General features: G+C 51.4%; 7 protein-coding genes across 7 annotated transcripts; 2 read left to right on the forward strand and 5 right to left on the reverse strand.

Moving 5' to 3' along the window:
• Positions 1 to 353: 353 nt before the first annotated feature.
• BDV14DRAFT_197548 (uncharacterized protein) lies at positions 354 to 1,183 on the reverse strand (the record flags this gene model as incomplete). The annotated part of the gene is made up of 3 exons (XM_073772719.1): positions 354 to 509; positions 606 to 1,046; positions 1,124 to 1,183. 3 exons carry the CDS (start codon positions 1,181 to 1,183, stop codon positions 354 to 356), a joined length of 657 nt encoding a protein of 218 aa, XP_073630868.1.
• A 1,010-nt stretch (positions 1,184 to 2,193) lies between these two features.
• BDV14DRAFT_168598 (putative capsular associated protein) lies at positions 2,194 to 6,104 on the reverse strand. The gene is made up of 7 exons (XM_073767882.1): positions 5,613 to 6,104; positions 5,498 to 5,556; positions 5,129 to 5,427; positions 4,657 to 5,061; positions 4,455 to 4,598; positions 3,974 to 4,404; positions 2,194 to 3,923 (listed from the first exon to the last, which is right to left on the reverse strand). Exons 1-7 carry the CDS (start codon positions 5,654 to 5,656, stop codon positions 2,360 to 2,362), a joined length of 2,946 nt encoding a protein of 981 aa, XP_073630869.1. The 5' UTR covers positions 5,657 to 6,104; the 3' UTR covers positions 2,194 to 2,359.
• Positions 6,105 to 6,595: 491 nt separating this feature from the next.
• On the forward strand, positions 6,596 to 10,112 carry BDV14DRAFT_168600 (ribosome biosynthesis protein KRE33). Its single transcript, XM_073767883.1, has 2 exons — positions 6,596 to 9,635; positions 9,734 to 10,112. Exons 1-2 carry the CDS (start codon positions 6,637 to 6,639, stop codon positions 9,948 to 9,950), a joined length of 3,216 nt encoding a protein of 1,071 aa, XP_073630870.1. The 5' UTR covers positions 6,596 to 6,636; the 3' UTR covers positions 9,951 to 10,112.
• BDV14DRAFT_14381 (putative disulfide isomerase) lies at positions 10,094 to 11,826 on the reverse strand. The gene is made up of 3 exons (XM_073766399.1): positions 11,511 to 11,826; positions 11,449 to 11,456; positions 10,094 to 11,384 (listed from the first exon to the last, which is right to left on the reverse strand). Exons 1-3 carry the CDS (start codon positions 11,661 to 11,663, stop codon positions 10,181 to 10,183), a joined length of 1,365 nt encoding a protein of 454 aa, XP_073630871.1. The 5' UTR covers positions 11,664 to 11,826; the 3' UTR covers positions 10,094 to 10,180.
• Position 11,827: 1 nt separating this feature from the next.
• BDV14DRAFT_14380 (F-box protein) lies at positions 11,828 to 13,592 on the forward strand. The gene has a single exon (XM_073766397.1). The coding sequence runs from the start codon at positions 12,010 to 12,012 to the stop codon at positions 13,534 to 13,536; it is 1,527 nt and encodes a 508-aa protein (XP_073630872.1). The 5' UTR covers positions 11,828 to 12,009; the 3' UTR covers positions 13,537 to 13,592.
• A 535-nt stretch (positions 13,593 to 14,127) lies between these two features.
• On the reverse strand, positions 14,128 to 16,466 carry BDV14DRAFT_14378 (DnaJ domain protein). The gene is made up of 3 exons (XM_073766396.1): positions 16,464 to 16,466; positions 16,053 to 16,411; positions 14,128 to 15,951 (listed from the first exon to the last, which is right to left on the reverse strand). The coding sequence occupies exons 2-3, from the start codon at positions 16,212 to 16,214 to the stop codon at positions 14,386 to 14,388; spliced, it is 1,728 nt and encodes a 575-aa protein (XP_073630873.1). The 5' UTR covers positions 16,215 to 16,411; positions 16,464 to 16,466; the 3' UTR covers positions 14,128 to 14,385.
• BDV14DRAFT_14406 (F1F0 ATP synthase subunit gamma) lies at positions 16,441 to 17,948 on the reverse strand. Its single transcript, XM_073766403.1, has 5 exons — positions 17,887 to 17,948; positions 17,094 to 17,668; positions 16,904 to 17,037; positions 16,811 to 16,845; positions 16,441 to 16,757 (listed from the first exon to the last, which is right to left on the reverse strand). The coding sequence occupies exons 2-5, from the start codon at positions 17,572 to 17,574 to the stop codon at positions 16,667 to 16,669; spliced, it is 741 nt and encodes a 246-aa protein (XP_073630874.1). The 5' UTR covers positions 17,575 to 17,668; positions 17,887 to 17,948; the 3' UTR covers positions 16,441 to 16,666.
• Positions 17,949 to 18,156: the final 208 nt, after the last annotated feature.

The raw sequence follows: 18,156 nt of genomic DNA on the forward strand, positions 1-18,156 counted from the left end.
CATCGGACCTACTGACTGCTGGCACGTGCCTCGATTGACGCCTCAGGCACAAATTATATATAACCGCAAGCCCCAACTGCTGATGCCCTGACATGATGCCTTTGTCAAGATCTATCTAGTATTAATGGGGTAAATATGAGTTCATGATAAGTCATCTCTAAAAGTAATCTTGCTTTTATCCTAATTAACTCTTCAAGCCAAGCACACTGTATGCCCTTGCATTCGCTCGAAGGAATAGGAAAACCACATGGGACCAAAACCTACCCCAGGGCAGCATGAACAGAAGAGAAGAAACAACAGCAAATAAACATAAACTATCTCACGCAGAACTATCTCTCCAACAGCCTCATCACCTAGCAGTCAGCACCCTGAAGAATAGTTCTCCAAGCCCCAGGATAAACAACATGTCCCTTGACCTGGTCCTTATTAGGATGATTGCAGTTATTCAAGACGTAAAACGCAGCGTCGGCAATAGGCTTAGTGCTACCTAGTGTAAGATCCACCTTGCTCTGTATGGGGTACTTGAGTTAGCCTGTGTCTCTCAAGGTCCCAAAGAAAACAACAATATACGCAGCTGATATAAGGAACTTTAAAGCAAAACTCACCTCATTGCACCAAACAATTGCAGATTTATACGAGCAGCTAACCCTCGAGCATCGATACGTAGGATAGGTAGTAACAGTCACTTGACCCTTGTGTTTCCTGAGGTAGTCGATTCCCTCTCCGATGCGCTTGCGGTTCGCAGTAGATTCCAAGGCCTTGCTACATGAGAGGGCCTTCGGGCCATTATATGATTTCAACACATGGAGCTCGGTTGAGGGACTAAAGTCGGCGAAGTCATCGGATTCGGGAACATCCTTCCAGTCTTCGTCGTAGTTGGGGTTGATTTCGCGGAGCTGGGCGTGGACTTTTTCGATTGTGCCGGTCAGGGTTAGGAGTGGACCGTCGGGGTGGACTTGGACTTTCCAGGTTGGTTCTGGAAAATTACCTGTCTCGAGCTCTTGGTTGATGTGAGCGTCGATGCTTATCTCGGTGGATGCTGGGGCCTAGAGGGTGTGAGCATGAGTATGGGAGGTGGAGGTGACATAGAGGTCAAGGATGGAAGAGTGAAGGAAGCACATACAGCCAGAGCCATAAGGGCAAAGGATGCCAGCAGTAGAAGGGTCTTGAAGCCACTCGTCATGATAGTAATGAGCGGAGGTTGATCGAACGACTGACGTTGAACGAATGACTGGTGGTGCCTGAAATGACAGACGAGAAAGTAAAGATCGTGGTCAAGGAAGCTTGAGGGTTTGGAGTTTCAACTCCAAAGAAACAGCAAGTGATACAGCTTTTTATATCTTCTGGAAGGTCGGTTAGTCGGCATGGTTCTGAGGTTGTGTGTTCTTGGTCTTACAATCTTAGTGAAGGAAACGAGAAGGACTATATCGGGTCTACCTGAGCACCCACCAATAAACATTTAGAAATCATGTCACTTAACAGTAACACCAAGGCCTAGCCTCCTCTTCAATGACAGATGTTTGGTCAGGCATGTCATTTGACAAGAGGAACTTTTTCTTATAAAAAACAGTGAAGGATAGAGAGTCTCGCCAGATCTTAAGTTCAGAAACATGTAGAGGCATATATCTTTCTATAAGCCTTCCATAAACTCCTTCTGCAAAAAGATCTTCTAGATGCGTCTTTCTTAGCAATCACCAGAGATTCGAACGAAACTGTTACTGCAGCAGTCGGAACATCCTAGTGAGACCGTCATTCTAGCCCTATAACGACAGAGTAATTCTTCCAAACATCTGCCGAACATCCGAAGGGCTAGGCCCAAAACTCATGATTATCTTCACTGAGAGAGATCTGGGAGGAAGGGACCTATTTGTTTTGAGCCTGAGTTTGATTCAGGTCAGCCAGGCTGTTGGTGCGGCGGCAGATATCAACACGCTATCATTTCCGCACGCGTCAAGGACAAGGAATAAGAACAAGAGCTCATCAAAAGGCTCATTAAACCTAGCTTCAGACTAGCAGACCGTGAATGAATATATACTCCACGTTAGAAAATACATTTGTCAACCCGTCGGTAACTATAGTGTTAGTTGGGACACCTGAGATGATTGAGTGCTTCAATACAGTGCGTGCTTCCGAATCAGGAATCGAATCCGATGTTTACCATATAAGAATCACTGGAAGTAATCAAAGAAGACAGGGGGTATGCATTGTCGCTAAGAAGCTATCGAAATTATGGAAGTCTAGGTACATCATTGTCGAAGGTGGTAGTACATCACAGGAAAGAAGTGAGGTATGAATCAATCATACGCACAAAAGAACCAGATCGCAAGTCATGACTTCTTTAAAAAGCAAAAGCATAGCATTAGGCCGGCAGCTTGAAGCCCAGCGTGTCCCGTCTATCATCAGTTAAACGCCCCCATTCTAAAAGTAATCGGAAGAAATAGATCTCCATGTCCTCCTTTCGTAAAGCCGTTTCAGCCCACCTGCGGCCTTCTTCGGCGATCCATCGACCCTGGATATCGTGTCGCTTCATTTGGACCTTATGCCCGTCGATAGTGGTGTCGATTCCAGCGAAATAGGCAAGTGTACTCCATAGCCCGTGTAGTCGAACGTCGATCGGAGCATAATGCAACCAGGGTGTGATGCGTGAATCAAACCATTGTCTGAACAGGCCTGTTTTAAAGGGAATGCTGCGGCTCTTCAAGAAAGGTAGAAAGCGACCGCTGAAGCCCGCTCCGTCTGAGTCGAAAAGGTAGCGGTAATGCCAGTGGTCCTGAAAGTCAACCCGGCCACCTAAACCAAGCTCATTCTTCTGGTCGTCGCAGTCTTCTCTTATGCAACGGAGGATTGGATCAGTGACACCGGCGGAGGCATTCAGGCCGAGGATCTGCGAGGGCCCAAACCCGTCAAAGACTTGGTAGGCGAATGTCTTCGGTTCATCAGTGGGCAGAAGAACGGACACGTGATTGTATGTGTTGTTGTTGACCAGGTGTGCAAAACGCTGCCGTGGCATTCCCTGCCATCTCCCGTCGTGACTAACGCCCTCTGTCGTACCACCAATCCAAAAGAGTGTGTTCTCTTTATCGGCATATTTCACGTCCGGGTGCTCGTCGGAGGGCTCGTATTTAATTTTGTCAACATAGTTCCAAGGACTCGGGAATACTATGTCACTAAAGATGGACGCAGTACTTTGGCTGAAAACGGGTAATAGCTCCTGTGTAATCCTGAATGTTGCAGGGGACAAAAAGAGTCCATGCAGGTGGGCAAGGTCTGGCTGATGGCAAACATCGGTTGTTAAATCCCACGCTGTTGGGAACTGACCCATTGAATGCGGGCGGGTGCATCCGATACATAGGCTATGTCGGTCCCAGATACGCTGGGATCGAGCCTTGGAACCCGGGGGGCATGCTGGTGCCACAAACGAGTCCCAGACAGCCTGTAGAGAATGGTCGATAAACATAGGCTCCGGAGTTTGGTCAGCTGGTTCTATCGGGGCCCAAGTTGTATCTCGATCCGCCGACCACTCGTTCGAGATTTCGGCGTCGGATGGTCTCTGCTGCGCTTGAGCTTGGTTGACGAGTCCTGCGACTCTTTCCCATGGCGCTATCACACGAGGTTCATCATCCAGATTGAAAGCCAGATCCATGTCAGGAAGGTGCTCCGAGAACTTTTCAATCATCTGTCTGGCGCTTCCCACCATCCAAGCGTGTGTTGGCTTGATACCGTCTTGCAATCTGACGGTGCCATTGCGGATGCTCAGTGCGCCGATATCATTGAATGGATTCGTGGCTAGCTTTTGCGTTAGGGTCCGAAGCTCGCTTGGCGGTATGGCGCGGAACGGAACGAGGTTAGTATGGATGCTATCAAATTCGTCGATCGTTACGGAAGACCTGCTCGCAGCATAGTCGTACCATTTATCGAAATTCCTAACGCATGTTAGGAAGCCAGAACAGCGGTAGACGGGAAGGAAACTCACGGTGGAGGGTGCTGATTATATCTTGCCTGGTACTGCTGAACAGCCTCCGCGAGGTTATTGCTACTCCTCGCTCCCTTCATCCATTCATCGTGATTTTTGGCAGCTTCGTGAATGAGCAGATCGATAGGATGTGTGTGGCCTACACTCGACTGGCCCATAACCCAGAATAGTCCAGTACCGAACAAGATAACACAGGTGAACCGCAGGATCCAGTTGAAGCGATGCATAAATTGTGGTTCATCTTCGGAAGCCGTCCTAGACAGCAGGAAAACTAGCGACCCAGCACAAGTGACGGAGAGAGCGGTAAAGGCGCGAGATGCGAGTATCAAGGGGAACGGTTCTTGCCCGTTGAACAGAATCGAGGTCAGGTGAAAGTAATTCGCCACGAAACCGGCCAAAATACAGAGCCCAGGCAGGCCATATTGAGGGTACTGTCTGCATTAGAAACTCGCCCGGCCGCAACAAAACTAAGCAAACTTACCAGCTGGGATGCAGATACGATCACTATCGTAACCAATACCGATTGACCCCACGCGCTTCTGAGATAATGCGAAGTGATGTAGGTACCGGGTTCTGCAGTGACTGTTAAGGCAATGACCCAGCCTCCCAAAAACAAAACAACACCCTGTTGCAGCCAACATTAGCATCTTCTTCCCAAAAGTAGATTTTCGTAGCCCGCTCACAAGGAGGCCATATCCCCAGGACAACAACGCCTGCTTTCTTCTGCCCTCTCGGCGGGCAACATCCCCCGACAATTCCGCGGCGAAAATCAAAATTGTAGAATCCAGTATCAAGCCCAGGGTCCTCAATGTCTGCTGCCGAAAGTGTTGCCCCGAGACTATCGTGCAGATGTACGTCGATTGCTGACTTTTATCAAATGAATCGATTATCAAACCGCTTGCTACTAGAAAAGCCGCTGATATGACGTTTCGCAGACGGCTTTGTAGAACAAAGTAGCGAATGCGGCTGGCCAAGGTTAGCGGTATGCGAAGTATAGCATCCTCCGACTGGTCTGGTCGAACCCAGCGTTCGGAAGCTCGTTGATTGCGCCAGGCATCATAAAGGGTTATGAACAACGGGGTCAAGTACTGGTTCGGTAAGGTTGGTTAGTACATATGCCTGAAGCAGCGGAGGTCCTTGACTTGTTGAACTTACAGTACGTCCAGGAGGAGCACACTCGATGTGGTTGGTGACATAGCGAAAAATTGCGACTCGCGCACAGCAGATTCCTGAAAAGACCGCAATTCGGAACCACCATTTTAATGTATATTGGTCTTTGGAAGCGTCGTCATCGACGCCGGTAGGCGTGGACTGGTCAAGCTCGGTGAGCGGAATAGCGGAGTATTTGTCAGGCGGAGGAGATATGCTCGGTATACGCTGGACGAATCTGCTCAGAAGTAGCAGAGAGATTCCCGAGTTGAAGCATGCCAGGACAGCGGTGTGGAGCGGATGGTCTAGTCAGAGATAAAGCGCCTTAGCACACCTCTGATCAAATATTGAAGGGCATCCGGAGATGTTGCTTACCGAAAGCGAACGTGGTGTTGTAGGACGTGGTGATAAAGATGCAGCCTAATATGAAAGCTCTGAAAGCTGTTAGCTCTTTGTATGAGCATGGCGGGGAAGCTCGGTGTCTACCAACCCCAGTAGAGCTCGAAGGCCGTTTTCCACGGATAAGCGGATCATTTTGACGCAGCTTAGGAACTTGAAGAAGCCAATTCCATCATCAGGTCCCTATCTACCGACTGCAATTCGCATTGAGGCCCGCACATGCGAACGTGGTTGTGGGAGGTGAAGGTTGACAGAAGGTAGGGGAGCGATGGGGCCCGAGAACCGACCCCGGAATCGGAAACGGAAAGGGTCCTGGCAACCTAGAACAATGGGTGGGGACGGCGCACTCGGAGAGAAGACGGTCTGCGTGAGGAACATCTCAGGTTTCAAAAATCAAGCAGGAAAGTGGCGTCTATAATTAGGGGAGCAGCAGCTTTCTTTTGTCAAAGAAACATGATCTGGCGGTTGATTGCGTCAACCAAAATGGGAGGACCATGGACGATGGATCCAGACCCGCGCTTGACAGTGCGATCAACGACTAGAAAGCGCTAGCCCACCACTAAGAGCCGTCGCGAGCTCAGGGTGGCCTGCGATAAGCTACCAGCCACTGACGACTGGCCGCTACGCTATCACTGTTGAAATCCTCATTGCTCAAGCAGGTAAAATACTGGGTCTGCCGTGGGTTGATGACGAGTGTCCAACCCACTTTGCCCAAACATCGAGTCTCAAATCCAACGGCTCTATTTACTTTCCAGGTACAGACATACGGCGTAGTAAGTATTGTACTCTGTAGATTATGTGCATCTGTCACATAATTTGCTGCACTGCATGACGAGCTGCAAGACAGGTCATGAAGCCACTCGAGCTTAGGAGGAACCGGTGGTCTGTCCGGCTGCAGCTAGACAAGGTGTTGACGAGGCCTCCGCATCACGTGAGCAACTTGTTTCGCGACTGTTAGAGACGTATCACGTGCGTATCAATAGGCGGTGTCAGCACTCAGGCGGTCAACACTGGCAAAATCAACACCGCCAACAACTTTTTTTGATCTGCCGGTGCAGAAACTTCCTGTATGCTGTGTCTTGTACGCCAGAGAGATCCAGTCGCCGCTTGTGAAAATGCCTCGAAAGGCTATTGACTCGCGCATTCCGGCGCTCATTCAGAATGGCATTCAGGAGAAGAAGCGCAACTTCTTCGTCATTGTGGGTGACCGCGCGAAGGACATCATTGTGAACCTGTACCACATTAGGTCGCAATTTGATGTCAAGCAGAACAAGTCCGTTCTGTGGGCATACAAGAAGGACCTTCTAGGATTTACGAGTCACCGCAAGAAGCGCGAAGCAAAAATCAAGCGCGATGTCAAGCGCGGAATTCGAGAAGCCAACGACGAGGACCCTTTCGAACTGTTCGTCACCCTCAACCAGATTCGCTATGTGTACTACAAAGAGACGGAGAAGATTCTGGGTAACACCTACGGCATGTGCATTCTCCAAGACTTTGAAGCCATTACGCCAAATCTTCTCGCGCGAACTGTCGAGACTGTGGAAGGCGGGGGTACAGTCATCATGCTTTTGAAGAGCATGAACAGCTTGAAGCAGCTTTACACATTGTCCATGGACATCCACTCGAGATACCGGACCGAAGCCCACGATGATGTTGTCGCCCGATTTAACGAGCGTTTCATCTTGTCCCTTGGTAGCTGCGACTCCTGCCTGGTTATCGACGACGAGATGAACGTTCTGCCGATCTCAGGTGGTAAGAACGTGAAGCCACTCCCACCCCCCGAGGAAGACGATGAGAACAAGGGACCGAAGAAGGAGCTGCAGAAGATCAAGGATGATCTGGCAGAATCTCAGCCTGTCGGATCGCTCGTCAACCTGGCCCGAACCACAGACCAAGCCAAGGCATTACTCACTTTCGTCGACGCAATTGCTGAGAAGACTCTCCGCAGCACAGTCACACTTACTGCCGCTAGAGGTCGCGGAAAGTCTGCAGCCCTTGGTGTTGCCATTGCAGCAGCAATCGCCTACGGTTACAGTAACGTTTTCATCACTTCGCCCAGCCCCGAGAACTTGAAGACCCTGTTTGAGTTCATTTTCAAGGGTTTCGATGCCCTTGGATACGCCGATCACGCCGACTATACCATTCTCCAGTCCACCAACCCTGACTTCAACAAGGCCATCGTTCGGGTCAACATTCACCGTCAACACCGTCAGACCATCCAGTACATTCAGCCTCAGGATGCCCACGTGCTAGGACAAGCCGAACTCCTGGTTATCGATGAAGCCGCAGCTATTCCTCTCCCACTTGTCCGCAAGCTGATGGGCCCTTACCTTGTGTTCATGGCTTCAACAATCAACGGTTATGAAGGAACCGGTCGATCGCTCTCACTCAAGCTGATCCAGCAACTACGAGAACAATCAAGAGGTGGCGCAAAGATCGCAGGGGATGACACAGATGTCGCCTCACGGGCAACTGGAAAGATTGAGAAGAGCTCTGATAAGGGTCTAGGTGGACGATCTTTGCGAGAGATCACGCTGTCCGAACCTATCAGATATGCTCCCGGTGATTCAGTAGAGAAGTGGTTGAACAAGGTTCTGTGTCTCGATGCGACGTTGCCGAAGTCAAGGATGAACACTCAGGGCTGCCCTCACCCCTCTCAGTGCCAGCTGCTTCAGGTTAACCGAGACACTTTGTTCTCATTCCACCCTGTGTCCGAAAAGTTCCTGCAGCAGATGATGGCTCTTTACGTTGCCAGTCACTACAAGAACACACCCAACGACCTCCAGTTGATGAGTGACGCCCCAGCGCACCAACTGTTCGTTCTCGTCCCTCCAATTGACGAGGATGCCACCAAATTGCCGGAGCCTCTTTGCGTGATTCAAGTTGCCCTCGAAGGTCGTATCAGCCGACAGAGCGTTCTCAACAGCTTGAGCCGTGGTCAACGGGCCGGCGGTGACTTGATTCCCTGGCTCGTCAGTCAACAATTTCAAGATGAGGACTTTGCTGGCCTCTCTGGCGCCAGAGTTGTCCGTATCGCCACGAACCCAGAATACCTGAGCATGGGCTACGGATCCCGCGCCCTCGAACTTCTAGTCGACTTTTTCGAAGGCAAATTCACCGACCTGTCCGAGAACATGGCCGACGCCCCAGAGGAAATGGTCCGCGTCACAGACGAAGAACTCACAAACTCCAACCTCCTCGACGACAACATCCAAGTTCGCGACATCCGCTCCATGCCCCCCCTCTTCGGCAAGCTCTCCGAGCGCCGCCCCGATGATCTCGATTACCTAGGCGTCAGCTACGGCCTCACTTCCTCCCTGCACAAATTCTGGAAGCGCGCCTCCTTCAGCCCCGTCTACCTCCGCCAAACCCCCAACGACCTCACAGGCGAGCACTCGTGCGTGATGCTCCGCACGCTGACAACGGGCTCCAACGAGTCCAGCTGGCTCGGCGCCTTCGCGCGCGACTTCCACCGCCGCTTCATCTCCCTCCTCTCCTACCAATTCCGCACCTTCGCCTCCGTCCTCTCCCTCAGCATCGGCGAGTCCGCTACCGCAGGCGCGAAGCTCGACCCGTCTCTTGCTCCCTCCCCGCTTAAAAAGTCCGATCTCGACGCCGCCTTTTCACCCTTCGACCTTAAGCGCCTCGACAGCTACGCTAATAACCTCCTCGACTACCACGTCATCCTCGATATGATCCCCACCCTTGCAACATGGTACTTCACCGGCCGGCTAGACGGCAGCGTCAAGCTCACAGGCGTGCAACAATCGATTCTCCTTTCCATGGGTCTGCAGCGGAAGTCCCTCGACGACGTCGAGAAGGAGACTACGCTTCCTTCTTCGCAACTCCTCGCCATGTTCCTGAAGATCGTCCGTAAATTCTCGACGCACTTCCGCTCTCTCAATGAGAGTGCGCTTGCCGAGACACTTCCTGCCGAAAAGGCCTTTGTTGCGCAAGCTGCCGCAGGCGACGCACACGATGACGTTCCCGCCGAAGAGCGCTTCAAGCCGCTAGAGACAAGTCTCGACGACGAACTCCGCGAGGGAGGCGACGAGGTCAACGCTGAGATGCGTGAGAAGCAGCGCGCTCTCATTGATGCTTTGCCGCTGGATAGGTTAGTCAACCCACATCCTTTCCTTTGTTGTTCCATTTCCTAAATGGACCTTTGCCCATCACCGCTTGAGTCAACAATAACTGATTTACAGCCTCCAGATACGAGATAAATAACGGCACAGCGGACTGGGATGACGCAGAGAAGCAGATTCGGTCTGGTGGTGCTGCGACGGTTAGTGTGAAGTCTTCCAAGCAGCAGGGGAAGCGCAAGAAGGGCGATACGACGGCACGCGAGCTTTATGATCAGGAGATTGATAGCAAGCGGCAAAAGGTTATTCAGAAGGGTACGGAGGGTAAGAAGAAGAAGAGGACTTAGGCTGATCTAAAGTAGCTAGTCTGCTTGGATGTGGTTGGTGTGTGTAATGCATGAGATCATGGTGTTTGTATGGCTTTGTATATAGGTTAATTACTGGGGTATATTTAAAAGTTTGAATGGATGCTACGTGGATCAGATGAAATATCAGTCCAGATAATAGTGTCATTTTGTATAGTACTCTTAAATCATCAATTGCGGTAATCGTCACATCCTTCCAGCTTGACAATAGTTTACAGTTCGTCGTGCTCGGCCTTCTTCTCGAGATGCTCTGCTTCAACAACAATGCCCTCAGGCAACTTGTTTCGAGAGCCCTCGCCCAGCCGGATAGCATCAATCCAAGCTTCTACCCGGACCGAGCCATAGTCCGCAGTCTCCGAGGGGTCATACTGTCTCCACCATCCCCTGCGTGCGTTCAAGGCAATAACCTCGACTGACTGTGCGTCCTCCGGTAGATTGAGTTCAGACCTGATGGTCTTCGCTGCGGTGTTGGAAGCCGGGATGTTGTACAGCGGGAAGAGCTTCGTCTTTCTCTGGGTGTGCTTGTGTCCAACTTCGGCGAGGCTGTCGAGTGCTTCTTTGGCGGGTCCGGTAGGCTCTGCATCGCTAGACTCTGGAAGAAGGGCAAGGACACAAGTACCAGACTTGGACGACAAGCAGGAGAGTTGCAAGGCTTCGGGGGTACTGAGGGTTTCGATAGGCGGCGCGGGAGTGTTCACTTGGGAGAGGACTGAAGGCTTGGCCTCGGCAGTAGAGTCTTCTGATTCCGAAGGCTCACTTGCCTTCGGCTTCTTCTCGGGGCTGCTTGACTTGGGCGACTTCTTTGCTTTTTCGGATGCGGGAGCAGGGTCAGGGTTGGGAGATGCAGCCTGGCTGAGGAACTCAACCATTGGACCCTTCTTCAACTCGCCATCATAGACAATATGTTCCTTTCCATCACCGGGAAGAAGAACCAAACTCGGGAACTCCGTGATGCCAAACTTCTCAACGGCGTTTGACTCCTTGTTGCGAATCTGCGAAACCTTGATGCCACCAAGAAACTCAATAGCGAGAGCGCGGATCAAACCACTTGTCGTTCCCTTTTCAGTGAATAGAATGGCCTTTGGTGCCTCTTCGTCCTCGGAAAGCCACTCGTCCAGATTCTTGTCCGTAACACGCTTCACGTGGTTGGGAATTCGGTCCACTACCGAGTCGACGATTCCCTTGGTACTCCTGGGACCCTGATAGTCCTCGACCCTGGGCTTACCCGGCTTCTTTCCAGGGGTCACGATCTTCAAGGTTGGGAAACCTTGGATGCCCATCTGTCCACAGAATGGTTTGTTCTCATCCTCGTCGCAATTGACAGCCGCAACCTTGGCCAACCCGTCCAGGCTTTTTGCTGCCTTCTCGTAGGCTGGTTTCAGGTTCTGACAATGACCGCACCATGGCGCGTAAAATCTGGAAAAATTGCGAATCGGTTAGGAATCGTTCGCAATGCGAATGGGGAATCGGAGGAGCTTACTCTACGATCTAGTCCAGCTGTTAGCTTCGTCTCAAGGGTTGGGGAGTGTTGATACCACGCACAGAGGTGTAGTTCGAATTAGCAATGAGCTGATTATAGCTCTTCTGGTTGACCTGGAGAACGGGGGACTTCTTAGTATACAGCCCGTCCGCATTGACAGGCAGAGCTGCCAGCAGCGACGCGGCCAGGCACAAGGCAGAGCTCAGGTGCAGCATGGTGGAGTTAGTGCGCAATTACTTCTTGACAGAGAATAAGACCAACGGTCATGAACAAGTCATGTCAGCATGGACACGAGCAGTATTTAAGCTAGGAAGAAGCCAGGTTGGAACAATTGAAGCAAGGTGTCCAGAGGCTCTTGGCATGTGACCGCGCTTTCCTTCTCCGCCCCCGCAGTTCTGGACGCTCACCATTGACAATCTACTTCACTCGTCCACTCTATGAATGTTGTTGCTTCATGGCCCCCTGGTTTGACTCGGTTACCAGATGCTGAGAACTCTTGTCCTAGCAGAAATGAGCTAGTCCCTGCTTTACCCCGCAATCACCCAGGAACAAGCGATCAGCATGGCAGACGCCTCGCAGGATCTCCACTTCTTGGATCTGGCCCTGCTGCCACGCGAGCTCTTTTGGATGGTACTGGATCATCTGGAAGCCACCGATGTTGTCCGCTGTCGTCGCGTCTCCCGCTTGTGGAACGAATCTTTTGGAGACCCAGCAAATCTGATACCTCTTTTGAAGATGCTGTTTCCGTTGGCCAAGGAGGTTAGAGAGCTCTATGCTGGAACTGATTCGTTTGTGGGATCTAGAGACGACCAATATTGGCGTACGTTGTTCGATCAGGTGGCCTCAAGATATGCTCGCTTGAGTCGCGGCAAGCCCAAATCCATTCAAAGACACAAACTCTGCGAAGAATTTGGCGTTGCCGGCGATCGAGAATGGTTCCAGGTACAACCCTGGGATCTTCACGCCAGCCATCTTCTGCAGCGAGTCGATCGACCCTTCTCGGAAGCTTTCTGGACATATGATGACGGTCTCTTAGTGTATCCAAGCGCCGACCATAACTGCCTAGTCCTCATGGACCTTGACAGTGATAGGAGATTCATGGTGCCATTCATCATCACCGGCAAGGTCATTCGAAGGATCAGGCTGCAGAGGCAAGTGCTCATTGTCGAATGGGCAGAGCCCAAAGCCTTTCATTGGCTTAATGATAGCGACGGTGTTCATCGTCATTTTGCGTCTTCGTTCGATGTGGGCAAAACATCTAACGGCGGTTGGAGTGTAACTTTTCGAAACGAATGGAAGATCATGTTTCTGGGCCATCCTCTCAGCGAACGGGACCGCTTTTATTCAACACATAGTCAGACTCATTATGCAATTTATGTCTGGCAACCCAATCGCAGCTTGTACACTGCAGACGATGACGCGCCGATAGAATCTTTGTCTGTGTGGGATATTTCCAAGCCATCCTCGTACAGACCTTCACTAGACCCAAATGGGCTTCTCCGCGGCGAAGGCGATGATTCGGGGCCCTCTATCGTCTCAAGATTCGGCTTCAGAGAACTAGGCTTCTACTCTGTCAGGCAACGAGGTATCCCAGGCATACAATGGCTAAACATCACAGAGGACAATCAAGCCATAGAGATATTCGAGAACTTATGCACAGGTCCCATGGATAGATTTACTGGGCCCGCTGAATGGATGTCACAAGTTCATGTGACAAGTATCCCAGTAACTGGCCATGGCCCCTGCTACAGTCAGGATCTCGACCTTGTACTGCCGCCTTACCGAGGAAATAGCAGTTTGCAAGCAAGCCCACTGAGTCTCGAAGTTTGTGATGAACCGTGGTATGCCATAATCTCAGAGTCGGTGGACGAGAAAGCGCAAGTGGGCTTCTGTCTTCACTTATCCCAAGCCACTTGGCCCTTTGACTTGTTGGCTTCTCTAACTATCAAAACCCCGTCTTCAGCTGTCACACTGAAGAACACCGATATCTTTGAACTTACGGGCAAAGGAAGGATATGCGGAACCGAACGATACCTAGTCGGCGAGAATGCAAACCGTGAGCTGCTAGTTTATCGGTTCGATAGATAAACCTTGCAAATAGCCTATGGGGAAGGTCCCCTAAAATTTGTGATTATTTGTCAAGATTCGGGCATACCAGCCTAGATCATATTTCTGCACATCATCTCCACCGACATCGTTATCATTGTGCTAGCCGTAGCATGGTCTGTGGAACGCACTTGTCTTTGATGGGATGGGCGCTACGCCTACGGCTTTGCCATACCAACGTCCTCAGCCCTATTGATGAACATCTATCGCAAGAATTACGTCCTACGGGCCGGGAAGCCGTATCATTCCAACAAGTAACGGCATAGTCCAAAACTCGGGCCACTTGGGAAACCTCGTTTCCCCTTCGAGCTTGCATCCCTGCAACCTCATACTCATGGGGTTTCGGACGTGGAGTTGGATGTTGAGAAGACTGCGCAGGTTCAAGGTCAGCTTGGCTTGGTACTTAGGACTGGAGCTGTTGGTCGGCGTGGAAATTGGTCCTCTGGTGAGTGTTTGAGGTTATATGCAGTAGTCTGCTTCGATATGCTGGGAGGGATTAGAATGTGGTGGTAGCAACTTGCGAAGTGCAACGACGGTTTATTGTTATTATCACTAGCTTCCTGATTAATCAGTTAGGCAGGTATCTAAGAACCACATTGTTCAATAACTCCAGTGCTTCAATCACAAATTACGCCCAAAGCTCCCACCAGCCAAGCTCATTTCAAGCAACAAAGAAACCAAGTACGCCAGTAACTATTTTGCAGACCTAATCATAAAAAAAAGTGACTGATAGCTGATCAAAGTCAACTCGACCAGCAACCAAGTCATGCACCACTTCAGCATAGCATAGCATGACCATAACATACCACACCATGCTCTACCCTCTCATGCTCATCCCAGATCCAATCTCCCCTCGTCAAACTTGCACCGAGCACACCTCTCAATTCCGCAACCGGGACAAGCAAGGGTGTATATCGGCTTCCAAAGGCCACACTGTCCGCAAGATTCCTTCCCCAATGCTTTTTTCCAGTATCCGAGGTGATGGCACTCAGACGCACTAAGGCCAGAGGCAGCGACGTTTGAGGGTTTGGACTCCACCGCACCAGGGATAGTAGACCGAACACTCTCGAGCCAACCACAGTAAGTCTCTAGAACCATCCCCTTCAATTCACCCTGGAAGTCATCTTTAGTGTACCTACCCGCTTTATCAGCAAGTTTGTTGCTGAAGTATGGGACGAAGGGACGGAGGTAAGGGTAGACATTCGCTTCGTCGAACTCGGGGACATCGTGCCACATACTCGAAGCCGAATTGTCGGTCTCGCTGGCTGAGGCGCTACCGCTGATGGTGAGGTTTGGTATGAGGCTCTCAAGCCCGTCGTGCTCGCTGGGGAAACTATGGTAGGCTTCGCTCTCGTTGTACGTTGGTTGAGACGCTGCGGCGTCGCTGAAGTCGTAGTAGATTGATTCGCCGCTTTCCTGGTCTGCGTTCTGAACTTCGCTGCAAATAGAAGCCTTTTCGGCGGTAGTGCTGTCGACATCAGTTTCAGTGTTGGTTTCAGTGTCTTGACGCTCTTTAGCAGCATGGGCTTTTGTCCACTCTTCGATGATGGAACTAATGTCGAACTCGGCGTGGTACTCTGGACCGGGCTCGATGATGACGACTGGGTCTATTTCGTACTCGGTGTCGGATTCGCTATCTGAGGCGTAAGGGGTAGCGTTGAACTTGGTGCCCGCATCAAGACCACGAGTGGATGTAGTTTCAGCTTCGATGGTTGTCTCGTCGCCGGTTTGGGACTGGGCATCATGCGTAGATTCGGCTGTGAAGTTGGCCTTAGCTTCAGTTTCAATCTCATAGTCAGTCTCAGCTTCAACAGCAGTGCCCTGAGTAGCAGCGGCACTGGCCTCTGGCTCACCGCAACCCTCATCATGAGGCCTTGCCCCAGCCCACCACTCTGATTCCTGTGGCTCGTTGTTGGTTTCCCCAGCATACGGCTGCCGATACTCGCCCGCCTTGAAATTTTCAGCTTCTGGGTTCCAGACCATCTTCCAACGCTGCCGAACTTTCTTCTCATTTTCCTTCTTCTCTCTTTCTCTTTCTCGTTCTTTCTCCTTGGCGGCAGCAGCCATCCTCACCCGCTCAGCCATAGCCTCGGCCTCAGCCTTATCCTCCGCCTCCTCCTTCCTCGCCTGCTCACAGCGGGCAATCTCGTCCCTTGACTCAGCCGACTCAGGATTCATGTGCACGCTCTCGCCGAAGCTAAATGTGTACCTGTCCTTGCGGCTGAAGTGGGGACTGTACCTGTTCATTCCGCTGGGCCGCCAGCCAGAATAGTCAGGGCTGGAGAAGAGGACCTCCTCCTTCGTGTAGGGGCGGCGTATGGAGCGAATTTGACGGAGGGCATTGTCGTGTGCGGCACGAGTAGTTGGGTCGCGGAGTATCTCGACCGCTTCGTTAATCTATCAATAGCTTGGTGTCATTCAAGGCTCCATTCCTCATTACCTCTTGCCTCGATGTGCGTCTTGAGAATTGAGGTTCAGGTAAAAGGATCATTAGTTACCTTCTGGAACTCAACGCCCGCGTTATCTCCGTCTGCTTTGTCTGGGTGGCGCTTTAGGGCGAGGCGTCTGTAGGCGCTGTCGATGTCTTTGATGGATGCATCTGGGGGGATTCCTAGAATCACGTAGCAGTTCATTGTGGTTTGCATCGATGAGCTCGCCATTGTGAGATGAGTGCAGGTTGCTGGGTTGTTGTTTGTGGGAGGCTTGTGAGCTGGCAGTTGCCAGAGAGGGTGTGTTACTCCCGAGGTGGAGGCACAAGTGAGAACAGAGTGAAGAGAAAGTGAATCGACAACATGTGGAATTGATGTCAGGAGGGGCAAGGGGAAGCAAAGTCACTAGTGTAGAAGGAACTGAAGACCTGAGAGAAATAAGTTCATTCACTTTCACGAATCACAGTAGTTGAGACAGACATTTCAGACACGAAACAGGTGTCTCCCTGGCATCCATAGACGTCAATGACTGAGCAAAAAATTTGCTGCTAAATCAAGTCAAGGACATGGTCATTGTACAAAAGAAATGTATAGAGGTAGATTTTACAGGTTGGTGAGAATCTAGGTACGTATGAGTTAGTCTACATAAGGCGACTCCCTCCCAAGAGATATCATGACAACGTCTATTCAGCGCTGGCGGCGGCACCGGTGATAATTTCAACCAGTTCACCGGTAATGGCGGCTTGACGCTGACGGTTGTACAGAATCTGGAACCTGCAATAACGTTAGACTTGACTTGCATATAATGGCAATTCGCTTGAACTCACTTGTCGATCATCTCTCCGGCGTTCTTGGAGGCGTTCTGCAGAAAATGGTTAGCTTGATTCAGATTTGCCTATGTAAAATTCGCGGTTACTTGCCTCCATTGCGTTGCGGCGAGCAGAGATCTCGCAGGCGTGGCCTTCAGCCATAGCCCAGAACAAGCTGTTGGCGAGAGCGTACTCGCGGAGGTTGGAGAGAGTCTCCTCATCAGCCTCGTAGGCAGAGAAATTGGCTACAAAAAATGAATCAGCATTTAGCGGCTTTTTGAGACGAACATGTTGGACTAACGGGACTGGGTGATGGCCTCCTCGGAAAAGGCCTCAACGGTCTCGGGCTCGTAGCTCTGAGCGTTGACGAACTTGTTGTAGATGATGCGAACGCTGGCGTAGTCGGTGGGCAGAAGAGCGATCTGGTCGGCAACGGCCTGGGCATCGGCAAAGGTAGGGATGTCCTTGCAGACGTTGGCGAAGCTGAGGACGATGGAGTTGGGGTTGGTACGCGACAGCTGAGCCTTAGCCTTCTCACCGAGGATGACAAGGTCGGAGTTGGGGGTGGCCTCGAGAGCGCGGCGAGTGGCCTTGCTGAGACCGGAGTGAATACCACCGCAAAGACCCTTGTCGGAGCTGGCAACGACGAGGAGGGTCTTCTTGTCCTCGAGGGGCTTGGTCTCGGCTTGCTCGAAGAGGGTGTTGGAGGTCTGACCGTAGGAACGGGAGTCGTCCATAGCCTTCTGGGCGCGGGTCAAACGGGTAGAGGCGATGACCTTCATGGTGTTGGTGATCTTCTTGATGTTCTTGATAGACTTCAGACGACCTTCGATTTCACGCAGAGTCGCGAAGTTGGCGGCCTGGGGGGGCGCGGTGCTTTGGAAAGAGTCAGTACTATCGCCAATTGCTGCCCCGTATCTCGATTCAATCCTTTCATGCCGTGTCGAAGGCAGGATTCGTAGACGTCGCGGGCGGGCTGGGTGACCGGAAGAGGACTTACCGGGTAACCGCAACGGCACCAGCCCTGACGGCCGGACGAACAGCACGGGTAAGCATAGTGAAATCGGACCGTATGACTGAGATGAGGTTATCACCAGGTATAGGGACGACGAAACGGCGTCAATGGTATCACCACGGGGTTTAATCGCCGGCGGAGGTGGACAACAGTGGATGATGGGAAGTGGACGAATTCAACTCCTGTTTCTGTTCTTCCGACACCCGGAACACTAGTCCTGTTCGGGAAGCTACTACGGCTGTGCTGACGTACCTGGAGTGCAGTCCACGTGACGTAGGCCCGAGTTCCCGGCCACAGGTAGGCACTTGCAGCCTGAATCCCCAGGCATCCACCGCAGAGTGTGCAATCA

The sequence above is a fragment of the Aspergillus stella-maris genome (assembly GCF_047715825.1).
Source record: "Aspergillus stella-maris strain CBS 113639 unplaced genomic scaffold BDV14scaffold_11, whole genome shotgun sequence".
Classification (NCBI taxonomy): Eukaryota; Fungi; Ascomycota; class Eurotiomycetes; order Eurotiales; family Aspergillaceae; genus Aspergillus; species Aspergillus stella-maris.

Coding starts and splice junctions, on each gene's coding strand:
- BDV14DRAFT_168598 (XM_073767882.1), bottom strand. CDS start 5,656: ATGATCCGCTTATCCGTGGAAAACGGCCTTCGAGCTCTACTGGG. Junction 5,557..5,612: donor GGCCTTCGAGCTCTACTGGG/GTTGGTAGACAC, acceptor AACAGCTTTCAG/AGCTTTCATATTAGGCTGCA. Junction 5,428..5,497: donor CAACACCACGTTCGCTTTCG/GTAAGCAACATC, acceptor ATCTCTGACTAG/ACCATCCGCTCCACACCGCT.
- BDV14DRAFT_168600 (XM_073767883.1), top strand. CDS start 6,637: ATGCCTCGAAAGGCTATTGACTCGCGCATTCCGGCGCTCATTCAGAAT. Junction 9,636..9,733: donor GATGCTTTGCCGCTGGATAG/GTTAGTCAACCC, acceptor TACAGCCTCCAG/ATACGAGATAAATAACGGCA.
- BDV14DRAFT_14381 (XM_073766399.1), bottom strand. CDS start 11,663: ATGCTGCACCTGAGCTCTGCCTTGTGCCTGGCCGCGTCGCTGCTGGCA.
- BDV14DRAFT_14380 (XM_073766397.1), top strand. CDS start 12,010: ATGGCAGACGCCTCGCAGGATCTCCACTTCTTGGATCTGGCCCTGCTG.
- BDV14DRAFT_14378 (XM_073766396.1), bottom strand. CDS start 16,214: ATGGCGAGCTCATCGATGCAAACCACAATGAACTGCTACGTGATTCTA. Junction 15,952..16,052: donor CGGGCGTTGAGTTCCAGAAG/GTAACTAATGAT, acceptor AGCTATTGATAG/ATTAACGAAGCGGTCGAGAT.
- BDV14DRAFT_14406 (XM_073766403.1), bottom strand. CDS start 17,574: ATGAAGGTCATCGCCTCTACCCGTTTGACCCGCGCCCAGAAGGCTATG. Junction 17,038..17,093: donor GGAGGCCATCACCCAGTCCC/GTTAGTCCAACA, acceptor CATTTTTTGTAG/CCAATTTCTCTGCCTACGAG. Junction 16,846..16,903: donor CTCGCCGCAACGCAATGGAG/GCAAGTAACCGC, acceptor CATTTTCTGCAG/AACGCCTCCAAGAACGCCGG.